Raw genomic sequence first — 11,903 nt, 5'->3', positions numbered from 1 at the left:
GGCAGGAACCTCTGGCAAGGGGTGCATGTGTGTGAGCGTCCACACGCACATGCGTGGGGTTCCCTCCTGTTCAGAGGCTCAAGTGCCACCTCAGCGTCAGAGTCTCTGCAGAGAGAGGGAAGGGACTGCGTGCATGGCTTTGCTGAGGGACGGAAAGGAAGAGGAGGGGAGAGGATTTCTGCTCATCAGGCTCACGGCTCAGCGAGTCTGTTGCAGGGTTGTGGGCCCTGAGACGGCCCCCGCCACAGAGCCGGCTGTACCAGTGGATTTGACATCTGGGCAGTTGTCATCCGAAGTCCTCCCTTCCTGCTGGACTGCACACTCCACAAGGCAGGGGCTGTCTGTCTTGCTCCCCAGCATAGCCCCAGCCCTGGCACAGGCCTGGCACCCTCCAGATACCTGTAGACAGTCGTCGGGTGAGTAAGTAGTAACCGAATGGAGGACACGGTGGAGACCAAGACCCGACATGCTCTGGGGAGCGCCCACCTCGTGGGGGGAGATGGACAATGAGACCAGGCTTAAAGCATGTGAGGGGCCCGTGGGAGCACAGGGCACATGAGGGGTTCCTCCCCAGTAAGGGAGCTGCTGCACCTGAGACCTGAGGCCACCAGGCCGAGGGGGGACAGGAGCATGCCAGGCATGGGGGGCCTTACGGACGTGGAGGGAAGCAGGAGAAAGACTGCCCTGCAAGGCAGCCCCAGCCTCGCGCGTGCATGCAGTAGGTGCTCACTCAGCACCCATGGTGTGAATGAAGCGTGTGGTTCCAGGCTGCTGCGGAGCTTCGGTGGGGAGGTCAGGGAGAGGAGGCTGCGAGGAGGTGGGCCGCTGCCTCCCCACCACGCACACACCCTCACCTCAGCAAACCCCACCTTCAACAAGGACACAGACTCCTGCCCGTCCCCCTCGGATGGCCCTGAGTGTCAGGTCTGTCCGCATCTGTGCTGACGTCCTTCCACTCGGGTGGGCTGCTCCAGTGGGAGTGGCCTCAGTCCTTTCAGGCGATGGGGCCTTTCTCCCAGCACAGATGCCTGCGGTCAGCGCCTTACCTGCACAGAGGGGCCTGTGTCCCGGGGTGTGTCTGCAGTGGAGGACAGCGTGCGAGAGCAGCCGGGACCCCACCCCTCTCCCACCTCCACCTGCACCCTCTCTCTGACTCTATGAAAGACCCAGTCCCTTTCTCTGGGGCAGGAGCACTTTCCACCAGGGCAGCTTTTGATACCCTAAAGCAGTGGTCCTAACTAGCACCCAAGTTTCAAAGGAGGAGGTCTGGACTGGGCTTGCGAGTCTGCATTACCTGCTCACGTGCTCCCAGGTGAGGCAGATGCCATGCGCCCGGGCACCCCACTTTGAGAACTGCTGCCCTGGAGCCTTATGGGGCCCTGCTAAGGGTCTGGGCTTCTAGCAGCCCACAGGAGGGGCTGGGGTCAACGTCGAGGGAGCGTTTTTCCCCCTCCTCAGGCAGCAGGCGGAGGGCAGGAGCAGGGGGCAGGCTCCGTGTCAGGCTTCTCACNACCCCACCCCTCTCCCACCTCCACCTGCACCCTCTCTCTGACTCTATGAAAGACCCAGTCCCTTTCTCTGGGGCAGGAGCACTTTCCACCAGGGCAGCTTTTGATACCCTAAAGCAGTGGTCCTAACTAGCACCCAAGTTTCAAAGGAGGAGGTCTGGACTGGGCTTGCGAGTCTGCATTACCTGCTCACGTGCTCCCAGGTGAGGCAGATGCCATGCGCCCGGGCACCCCACTTTGAGAACTGCTGCCCTGGAGCCTTATGGGGCCCTGCTAAGGGTCTGGGCTTCTAGCAGCCCACAGGAGGGGCTGGGGTCAGCGTCGAGGGAGCGTTTTTCCCCCTCCTCAGGCAGCAGGCGGAGGGCAGGAGCAGGGGGCAGGCTCCGTGTCAGGCTTCTCACAGTCACCTCGAAGGGTCCTCGCTGCCGGCTGTGAAGTGTGCGCTTAGTCTCGCTGTCCGTGAGAAACGCGAGGCTCGGAAACCTTAATGAGGTGGCAACCCTCCTCAGGCAGCAGGCGGAGGGCAGGAGCAGGGGGCAGGCTCCGTGTCAGGCTTCTCACGGTCACCTCGAAGGGTCCTCGCTGCCGGCTGTGAAGTGTGCTCTTAGTCTCGCTGTCCGTGAGAAACGCGAGGCTCGGAAACCTTAATGAGGTGGCAAGGAGGCGGGTTGGCTGGAAGGGCAGCAGGAGGGTCCCTGTGCTGATCGTGCCCGGCTCAGTGTCAGGATCCTGGTGGCGATGCCGTGGTGGGACCCGGGGTGGAAGGTGCACGGGGTCGCTCTGTGCTATTTTCTCCAACCACATGTGAGTTTGCGATGATCCCACAATGAGGTAGTTATGTTTTTTAAATTAGTTGGGTTACAAAAGAACCTTGAGTCGTATACTCAGGCATGAGTAAGTGGATTCACATCTGGGGGAGTCTCACTCCAGACCTGGGCTCCCCAGCACCCCCGGCCCTGAGCTGGCGCCCATGCTGGGGGAGCCCCCACGTCGAGGGCCTGGAAAATACAGCTGAAAGGACTGTGCTGATACCACAGAGGCTTCTGGAAAATCTCTGCCCAGCCAAAAGGCGCCATCGCTCACAGGCTCAGGGAAAGCGACAAGACTGTAACCAGGCCTTGCTCTCTCTCCTCCACAGGGCAGTCAGGACGCCACGGCTCCGCCTGAAGCGATGGCCCAGCCCTACCCCCCTGCCCAGTACCCGCCTCCGCCACAGAACGGCATCCCTGCCGAGTACGCCCCGCCCCCGCCGCACCCCACGCAGGACTACTCGGGCCAGACCCCGGTCCCCCCAGAGCACGGCATGACCCTGTACACACCAGCACAGACCCACCCCGAGCAGCCAGGCACCGAGGCCAGCACACAGCCCATCGCCGGAACCCAGACAGTGCCGGTAAGGGACCCCCGGCGACCCCGCAGCCCAGCCCAGGAGCTTCATGGGGCAGAAGGGTGGCCCAGGAGGGCATGAGCGAAGCAGGGTGGGTGGCGGGGCTGGGGGGTCCTGTGTGTGCCCCACCATAGGACTGGGGCAGTCCTATGGAGGGGGTTCCTGGTCCTGGGGTCCTCACCTCCAGGAAAGGTGCTCCCAGCCCCTGCCCTCAAGTTCCTGGTCACCTGACACCAAGGCTGTTTGTGGTGAGCAGGTGCCGTGGAGGGACGGCCGGCAGGACACCGAGGGGTGGGGCCTCTGGCTGGGCCCGGCAGACCCTCACTTCCTCTAGGAGATGGGCAACGTGTCTTCAGCTGCCAGCAACCTGTTAATGGAAAGTGAGGGAAATGGCCAGGACCAGAGGCCTGGGCTGGCCCGGGGTCACGGGGGCAAGCTGGAGGGGGCGGCGGGGAGGCGGCTGAAGGCCCTCTGAGCCGTCCTGGGTTGCAGACACTCCTATCATTTCTAATCACTTGTAATCTACCTGCTTGGCTGCCCTCCAATCAGATAGCTTCAATTATGTGGTTGTAATGCAGCTCTGGGCAAAAGTGCTGAGCCCTGCACTTCTCAGGTTTCCTGAGAGCACGGGGAGCCGGGAAGGAGTGGCCGGCCCGACTGGGGTGGGCTCCCTGGGCAGGCAGCCCCCTCCCGGAGACCAGGCTGCTGCGAGGCCTGCCCCCACTGCGCCCCAGAGCCCCTGCTGACCCCGTCCCTCTCCGGGTGTCTTCCCCCGACCCTGCTCTGAGGCTGTGGGTTCACCCACTGTCCCTGCTGGCTCCGTTCCAGTAGCTGGCTGTGCTGGCAGGCGGGCGCTGGGCAGTAGGCCAGCACACTCTGCACTGCCTGGAAGTGGCACCTCCCCGGCGGCCTCCCGATGCCCTCCTGAGCTGTGCCCCCTCAGCCCCGCCCCAGTCCAGGCGGCTCCCAAGCTGCCACGTGGATGCAAATGTCGCCTTCCCCTCCCCGTGTGGGCATCACCAAGCTCCCTGTGGAGGGAGCCCACCCAGCTGCCCCCAGGGCTGGGCCTGACCCTCCTCTGGTGCCAGCCAGTGCCCTTCCTCCCTGCCTGGAGTGCTGCCCTGAAGCCGTCAGACTTCATTCCCCGGCATCCTGATGCAGCGTGACTCCCCCGGGCTCCTCCAGCTGCAGGCCGCAGATGGAAAAGGCCAGGCCCGCGGGCCCTAGAACGGCAGCCAAACCATACTTCCTGCTGCTCTGGTTCTGCATCACCAAACCCATGACCCACATGTGCTCAGAAAAGAGAGGGGATCCCAGCAGCCAGAGTGGGTTCACCGTGAACAAGTCGTGGCCAGGCGGCTGGGTCTCCTTCTGTGGACTCTGGTAGAGAAGGCGTATCTGGTCAGATCTCTGACAGCCTCCTGGGGACAGGTGAAGGGTGTCAAGGCGGTCAGAGTCACAGAAGACATGAAGCAGGGAGCGATCACTCATGGCTGAGCAAGAGAGATAAGCCTGGAAGCCACCCTGCCCCAGTGACACCAGACACCACCTTCCAGGACACACATAAAGCCTTTCTCCATTCGGCAGACATTTGCTGAGCACCTACTGTGTGCCAGGTGCTGGATTAGCACTGGCGGTACAAGGAAGAAATGACCCAGCCCTGTCCTCTGCTTGTCCAGCCAAGGACAGAAAAGTCAGAAGCGGAGGCCCAGCTTGCCTGTAAGGGTCCACGGGCCCTGGAGAGGATCCCGAGGCACAGCAGGTGCTGAAAAAGCTAATGCTGTATCCAAAGAGCAGAGCGTCCCAACCAAGAGGGGAGAGTTGAGCTCGCCGTTTGGGTCATGGCCCCTGTACCTCCCCAGGGGAGGACCTGGGCCAGAGGACACCCAATGGACAGGCTGCCTTGACCTTCCTTTCTTCAGGCTGGGTCTCTGCAGGTCCTACAGGGGGTCAGGGTTGTAGTCGGCAGATTCTTCATCCAGGGATACGGAGGAGAGATGGTCATGCTCCCTGACCCCAGGCACAATACAGGGATGCAGGTGGAATCGCTGGATCTGCAGCAGCAGGAAGACCTGGAAGACCCCCAGAGCTGCCCCACAAAGACCTGGGCCACTCTAGGGTGCATGAGTCCTTGGACCTTGGGGTACTTCCCACCTGGGGAGGGAGGTGGACCAGGTGCCATGTCCGGTTTTAAGATTCTAGGAGCCGCCTGCTTCCCAGGGAAGCTGCCCCGTTCTCACAGCTGCAGGCCAGACACCTCTGTGTGAGGACAGGTGTCCCCACAGCCCTCCTTGTGGATGTTAGGAGGACTCTCAGCTCCTCTTGGCCCTTCCCCAAGCTGCCTGGTGTTAGGATCGAGGGGGACAGCGGTGGCAGGGGGGGTGAGCAGGGGGACAGTGGTGGCAGGTGGGGCTCCAAGTTTTGCTCACACCTGCCCTCTCTGGCCTGGGTCAGGGCCTCCCCTTGAACTCCCATGATGCTCAAGGGCCCACATGTGGCCACCACGTTCCCTGGTCTCTTCTTCCCATCACTTGTGAAGTCCCTCCCGGGCACTGCCCTGGAGTGCCTGCTGTCAGCACCAGGTCGGGCCCCTCTGTGGGCCCAGACACTGCCCAGGGGATTTCCTTCTGCTGGTGAGTGCAGGCTGCCCTGGCTGGAGGTGTGACCAACCCAGCAGGAAAAGGGCACTCAGAGAGCCCATCCGGCAGCCACATCACCCGCCCCACCGTAGCCATCGCAGAGCAGGCCTTGAGAAGGCTGGTTCCTGCCCAGGCCCAGGGGCTGATGCAGGCGGCCTATGTCGTCCCGGGACCTGGGGCTAATGGTGTGGATGGGGGAGAGCTGTGGCCCCATCTCCCCACCCCCAGCACCCCAAAGACATGTACCCCAGGCTCCACTCAGGAAAGGCTCTCCTGGAATTTCTGGAACCACCAGGCCTCTTCCTTCTCGTCTGCCCTCAAGGGCCCCATCTCCCCACCCCCAGCACCCCAAAGACATGTACCCCAGGCTCCACTCAGGAAAGGGTCTCCTGAAATTTCTGGAACCACCAGGCCTCTTCCTTCTCGTCTGCCCTCAAGAGGGTGTCCAGCTGGGAATCAGTGGGAAATCTGTGTCCCAGCCCATCCAGGGCCCTTCCTGACACCTCCATCATGCCAGCGAGATGCCCAAAGCCCCCTGAGTAACAGAGGCACAGCTGTGCCTGTGGACAGAGACGTGAGGGGTGCCAGGGAGCGCTGCAGGCCACTGGCCCACTGGCAGTGCTGTGACTTGCGAGGGCCTCGGCCCTAAGCATCCCATGGAGGACACGGCTGGCACTGATTTCCATGCTCTCCTGCCCTCCAGGGGGTTCCCAACCACCCCCAGTGACTTTCCAGCTGCACTGGTTTCCTGGAAGCAGCTTGTCTTCTCTGCCTAGGAGACCTCTGTTCACCGTCCAGACATGCAGAGGACCCTGCGCTGGTAGGGCCAGGGCTGCGCGTTCCGTGAGGAGGAGGGACCGGCTGCCGAGCCGCCGGGAGGGCCAGGACAGCTGCACGTGGATTCCTTCTCTCGCGCTCTTATCATCTGGCGTCATCTGTGCTCTTTGACGAAAGGCAGCAGAGGGTACAGGGTGCGATCACGGCAACGACGGGCCAGGGGACCCCAGGGTCTGCAGCTGTAGATGGGGGACCGCCGCCCTGGAGCAGTCACTCAGGGTCCCTGTGCTCCAGGGAACCTCAGCGGACTAAGAGAGACTGGCGTGAGGATGGAAAGTGCCAGAACAGTGCGTGGAGGGTCACTTTGTCCAGCCCAAGCCTCCTCTTGGAAACTCCCCCCACTCTTCTGGTCTTCCACTTGGGCCTCCTCGTCGCAGCTGAGGACCTCCAGTCATGCCCGAGGCCCTCTCTCCTCCTGAAGGAGCCACAGCCTCTGGTCCCTGCGTTCTCGCCTCTCAGGGCTTAAGGAAAGGGCAAGGGGTGGGCCGTGCTTGGAATTGGGCGTGAGCAAAGCAGAAGAGAAGAGGTGTCGGCCCCACGGTGAGGCTTGGCCGTGATGCCACTACCCCGGCTGGTGGGTGGAAGCAGGCGACATGGTCGGTCAGCCGCTGCTGCCACCAGCACCGTGCCGGAGAGGTGCCTGGTACAGTGTGTCATTCTCAAACAGAGCCCAGGAGGGAGCGCACAGCTCCATCGAGGAGAGGCCCCAGTGACCCCAGACCCTGAAGACAGTCCTAGCGGATGGCTCAAGGCCACATGTGCAGAACCCCTGCTCAAAGGCCAACCGGCTGCTCACCGGGGCTGGCCGCATCGGGCCAGCAGAGCTGACACTGGGTCATTGAGTGCCCAGGAGGTCTTCGGAGGAAGAGGATGGAGGAGAGGAAGGAGATTTCCAGGAGCCAGCTCATCTCATGCCGTGTCAGCAAAGCTTGGCTCCGTCCCTGCGACCGGCCGCCGGGTCCTGCCTGCTGCCTGGGCCCGTGTGGACCCACCGGCCCCTGCCCAGAGCCGACTCTCTTGGCCTCTCCATGCTGAGCTGGGGGAGGCGCAGGCAGAGGGGGTGCTGCCTCCTACGAGGGTGGCGAGGGTGGCATCAGACCTGCTCCCGGCCCACCAGGCGCTGGCTCTGGCCTTGAATGGGGGTTGGGGGTCCATCATGGCTGGGACCAGACATGGCAGTGGAGAAAGGCACAGAAGAGAAGCCAGCGGCGGCGGGGGAGGTCGGGGGTGTCGCTGCGGATGTCTCCTTTCCTCTGCGTGTGAGAATCAGAACAAAGATTGCTTTAAAAAAAATAAAATAAAAGGAAAGGAAAGGAAGCCCCTCGGAAAGCGGCTGCGGCTGCCTGCGCCGCTGTGATAAATGGCAGGACGGCCTCCGTCTCCCCTTGGGCGGCGGGTGAGGTTATGCTCGGGGATTCCTCAGCACATCTTACAATTTTACAGTCATTGAACCCATTTATCTGCCTCTGTCCGCAGCTGAGCTGGGGGACAGGGCCCCTCCCTTCCCGTACCCCGGCCCCGCGCACGGCTCATCCCGCACACCTCATCGCCCCAGTTCTCCTGCCTCGCCCTCGCTGCTCCCCTTTAGGGCCTTTGGGCAGGGTGCCGGGGGCCCCGGCTGCATCAGCACCACCCATGGTCCCCGCCCGGCCCTTCTGGTGGGAGTGGATCCCTTTCCCCGTCCCGGCCATGCTGACCGCTGCCCTCTGCTGGTCTGAAGCCAGCATTGCATGCCCTGTTCCTGGTGACTCAAGTCACCTGTCCCCAAGAGCAGCTGAGGGCACAGGTGTGTGGAATGCACAGGGGATTCGACAGGGGCACCATGCCCACCCTGAGCACTACATGGATGGAGGGGCTCAGGCCTATGCCAAGATCAGCGGATGCTTGAGAGGTTTTGCCGTGGTTCTATGATCGACCCCACTGGAGTCTAGCACAGGCTTGCATTCTTCACTGGGACCAAGGAGGACGGCAGCAGCACTGGGAAGCTGGGCTGCTGGGCATCTCTGGCTCCCCCAAAGAGCCCTGTAGAGCCCAAGTCATCTTGTTGCCTGTCACAGGCAGGGATCTTGTGCAGGCCAGACCAGGAGTCTCCAGAGGCTGTTATCTGCCCTGCTGCCCCTGCCAGCTGTTCCTACTGCACATGCCTCCCTGCCAAAGCCCAGCTCCCGGTGATGGGTTCCTGGGATAGCAGTCAGTGAACTCCAAGGAACAGCTGCCCAGCTTGCCAGAGCTTAAGGGCACCAGTGCCTCGGACAGCCCCAGCCGCTCACCCCCTCTCGGGTACACTAGGAAGGCACTGGTTCCACTGACAGCCCCACACCTTGGGGACACATAGTGCTCAGAGAACACACATTCGTCAGAACTGGGCCAGACACGCTTCATATGGCTGACGTGCTGAGACCTGTCGGGTCTTTTCATCATCCAGGCGAGCGCGAAGACAGCGGTTTCCCACGCCATGGAGTGGATGTGTGTCACTTCTCAGCGCAGGAAAGCAGAGCTGCATCGTAGGGACATTTGAGCAGGAGGCTCCACACCCCTGCTCCCTCGGACCGTACTCCCAGCCCGCCACTGGGTTCTGCAGGCTGTCACCAGGGAAGAGGCTGAGGCGTGGGGGAGGTTGCTCCTCGATTCCTGTGCAGCCCAGGAGGTGGTGACTCACCTCTGGGCACCTGCTGCCCGGAAGCCTCATCAGATTCCTCCACGCTGAGCGCAGAAGTGGGGGAGTGGCCCATCCTTCCAGAAAGGGTAACCAAGATGGTCACTGAGGGGCAGGGAGAGCTGGACAGCCACTCAGACAGGAGTCCAGAGACTGATCTCTGGCCACTTGGCCTCAGCCTGGCCTTGGAGGAGGCCCCACCCCCTGGGCTCCATTTCCTCCACTGGAGACCAGGCCCTGGGCACAGTGACCTCAGGCTGCCCCAATCACCATCCTGACTGGGTGGCTGTCATACCTGTCAGTGCTCCTCTGGTTGCTGGCGATGGACACCCACCTGAAAGTGGCTTCAGCAATCCGGGAACTGCCTGGAGACCCTTGGGAATTGCTCTCTGGACATCTATTGTCACAGCTTCTCTCCTCTTGCCACCTGTGCCTCACCGGCCGCCACAGCCACCAGCACCTCCATTTGTACCAATTCCAGCGTAGCCTCCGGGGACCCTGACCTCCTCTGCCTTTGCTACAGAAAGGATCAGCTCAGCAGGAGCCAGGCCCCCCACCATCAGCCATGTCCCATCCCTGGGGCAGACCTGGAGTGGAGGAGTCCAGTGCAAGCAGTGTATTTGGGAGGTGGTCGCACAAAAACCCCGGGGGCAGCAGGAGATTGAAGCAGGAAGGGACGGAAGCCAACAGAAGGTGCATGCCCAGGCTCGGTCCCCACGGCAGCTGAGCTCATCCCCACTGGGGAAGTCGGGCACAGCGAGAGACCCCTCAAAGGAAGCCCATGGCGGGAGCTGGGGTGTCCTTCCACCCACCTGTGTCTGTGGCCACCGAGACCTCTCCTGGACACGAGCACTCCAGTGCTACCCACAGTGCAGCTGCCCAGCCAGGGGTACGTAGCAGGGCTGGTGGTCTGCAGTCTGGGTCAGGCCCAGCAGCCAGGTCGTGGTGACTGACGCCCCATCGGCTGGCCTCTGTCTATCCAACCAGCCCACATGGATGAGACGCCTGCCGCGTGCCTGTCTGTTGTTGCCACCAGGGATGCAGTCAGGACGAGCCAGGCCAAAGGCCAGCCTCGCAGTGAGCACATGGCTCATGCGCTGGAGCAGCCCAGGCAGGAAGAGCCTCGCACACACCGCACCCCACGCCCGGGGCCTTGTCCCGACCTCCTCCTCATGGGGAGCTGGGGGTGGGGGCTGGCACATGGGCAGCTTTGTTTTCTGAGACCCAAGTTTCGGAGCCCATCTGCTGACCTGTGCCGTAGAGGAGGCTCCTGGAGGCGGCCCCCAAAGGTTCTACATGGTAGCTGCAGAGCTAGAACAGAGCGGAGCCTGTGGGGAGACGGCCGTGAAGGGTCAGCACCCTACGGAGGTGTGGGCCCGGGGCTGGTTCTGGAATCCATCTTCACTTATCATCGGGCATCGAAAGCCAGAATGGCCCCAGCATTCCCAGAACTTACTCGGGAACCAGAGTCGTCCATGGGGCTGAGGCCTTGAGGCTGGGCCTCTGTGGACAGGCCTGAGCTGCGGCGAGGGGAACAGACCCGGCCAGAGAGGCCTGGCACTGGGATGGCGGGGGAAGCAGCCTCATGGGCATGGCTTGGGCAAAGGCGTGGGGCCCTCTGGGTTGAGATGCTGCTGGGTGCATTTCGTGGGAACAATCTGCCCAGATCCTCTTGAGGGTCCCGGGCCCAGGGACGGGCGAGGCCACGAGGGCTGGGGGAGAATGTGCTCTCTAGATCCCCTCCGTCTGGCAGAGGGGGCGGGCAGGCGCTGACAGACAAGGCAACCCCCACAGCTGGGTCCTCTCCCCGCAGCAGACAGACGAGGCGGCACAGACGGACAGCCAGCCGCTCCACCCCTCCGACCCCACAGAGAAGCAGCAGCCCAAGCGGCTCCATGTCTCCAACATCCCCTTTCGGTTCAGGGACCCTGACCTGCGGCAAATGTTCGGGGTGAGTGTGTGCAGGCCCATCCATCCCTACCCCCCACAGCGGCCCTGAGGCCAGAGGGGCTCCCCACGGCCTCTGCCTTCCTACCCGCACACCAGTCCCCCCAGTGTCCTGCCTCTGCCATGCGGGGAGCCTCCAGGGTCCCGGGCTGCCTCCCTCCTGGGTCCAGCGCCGCTCGGACCTGAATCTGTGGGGCAGGGGTGGGGAGGGAGGAAGGACTCCAGCTCAGGATAGAGGGATCTGTTGGGGCTGCCCCTCGAACCCCAGCCTCCTGCTCCCCAGCCAGAAATCTGCCTGCTACCCCTGTACCACCTATCCTCAGGGGCTTCACGGAGTCCCCGAGGGCCTGGCAGCCAGTTTGGTTATTACTCTCCTGTCTCTACCTTCTGACTCCTGTCTCCCTGATCCCCCATCAGAGGGCACCTGGAGGGGCAGCCCAGTTCCCGGCCTCACACAGAGCAACGGCCCCAGCCTGGCCTCTGCCGTGTGCCTGGGGACCAGGCACTCAGCCTCTCTGGGCCTGTGTCCTCCCAGTTCCTGGGTGGGGCAACTTGAAAATGCTCAAGGGGTGGGAAGCAAGCTCGTGAGGCTTCCCCTCCTGGACTCTCCAGGCCTGTTGCTGGGTTTTGCACTGTGGGCTCCCCAGCCAGTTGCAGTGTTCTTTTGGGAACATGCAGGCTCCCTGTGGGTCCTGTAGGTGCTTTATTCTGTCACTGGACTTGACACCTTGCAGGTGCTGACACCCACAGGGTGCTGGACTGCTGAGTGGGTGGGGTAGAGGCAGCAGCCAGGTAGCCTTGCTGGGCACAGGACAGCCCCCCAGGCTCCCGGGCCTGCCCTGACACAGAGGACATGCGGCCTGGCCAGGTTTCTCCCCTCCCTTCCCTCTCTCACCCAAACTTACCTGCCCCTGCCTGCGCTACACTCC

At 62.8% G+C, this 11,903-nt stretch overlaps 1 protein-coding gene across 6 annotated transcripts in view; it reads left to right on the top strand.

The window, feature by feature from the left end:
• RBFOX3 (RNA binding protein, fox-1 homolog (C. elegans) 3) overlaps positions 1-11,903 on the top strand; it is a 223,330-nt gene that overhangs the window by 194,114 nt on the left and 17,313 nt on the right. For all 6 annotated transcript variants that reach the window (XM_008576161.1, XM_008576164.1, XM_008576165.1 and 3 more), the window contains exons 2-3: positions 2,647-2,901; positions 10,841-10,978. In XM_008576161.1, the coding sequence (XP_008574383.1) occupies positions 2,680-2,901; positions 10,841-10,978 (360 nt within the window). In that variant the 5' untranslated portion in view covers positions 2,647-2,679. The remainder of the gene's footprint in view (positions 1-2,646; positions 2,902-10,840; positions 10,979-11,903) is intronic.

The sequence above is a fragment of the Galeopterus variegatus genome, unplaced genomic scaffold (assembly GCF_000696425.1).
Source record: "Galeopterus variegatus unplaced genomic scaffold, G_variegatus-3.0.2 Scaffold1302, whole genome shotgun sequence".
Lineage (NCBI taxonomy): Eukaryota > Metazoa > Chordata > Mammalia > Dermoptera > Cynocephalidae > Galeopterus > Galeopterus variegatus.
This window is presented reverse-complemented; position numbering and strand designations above follow the sequence as displayed.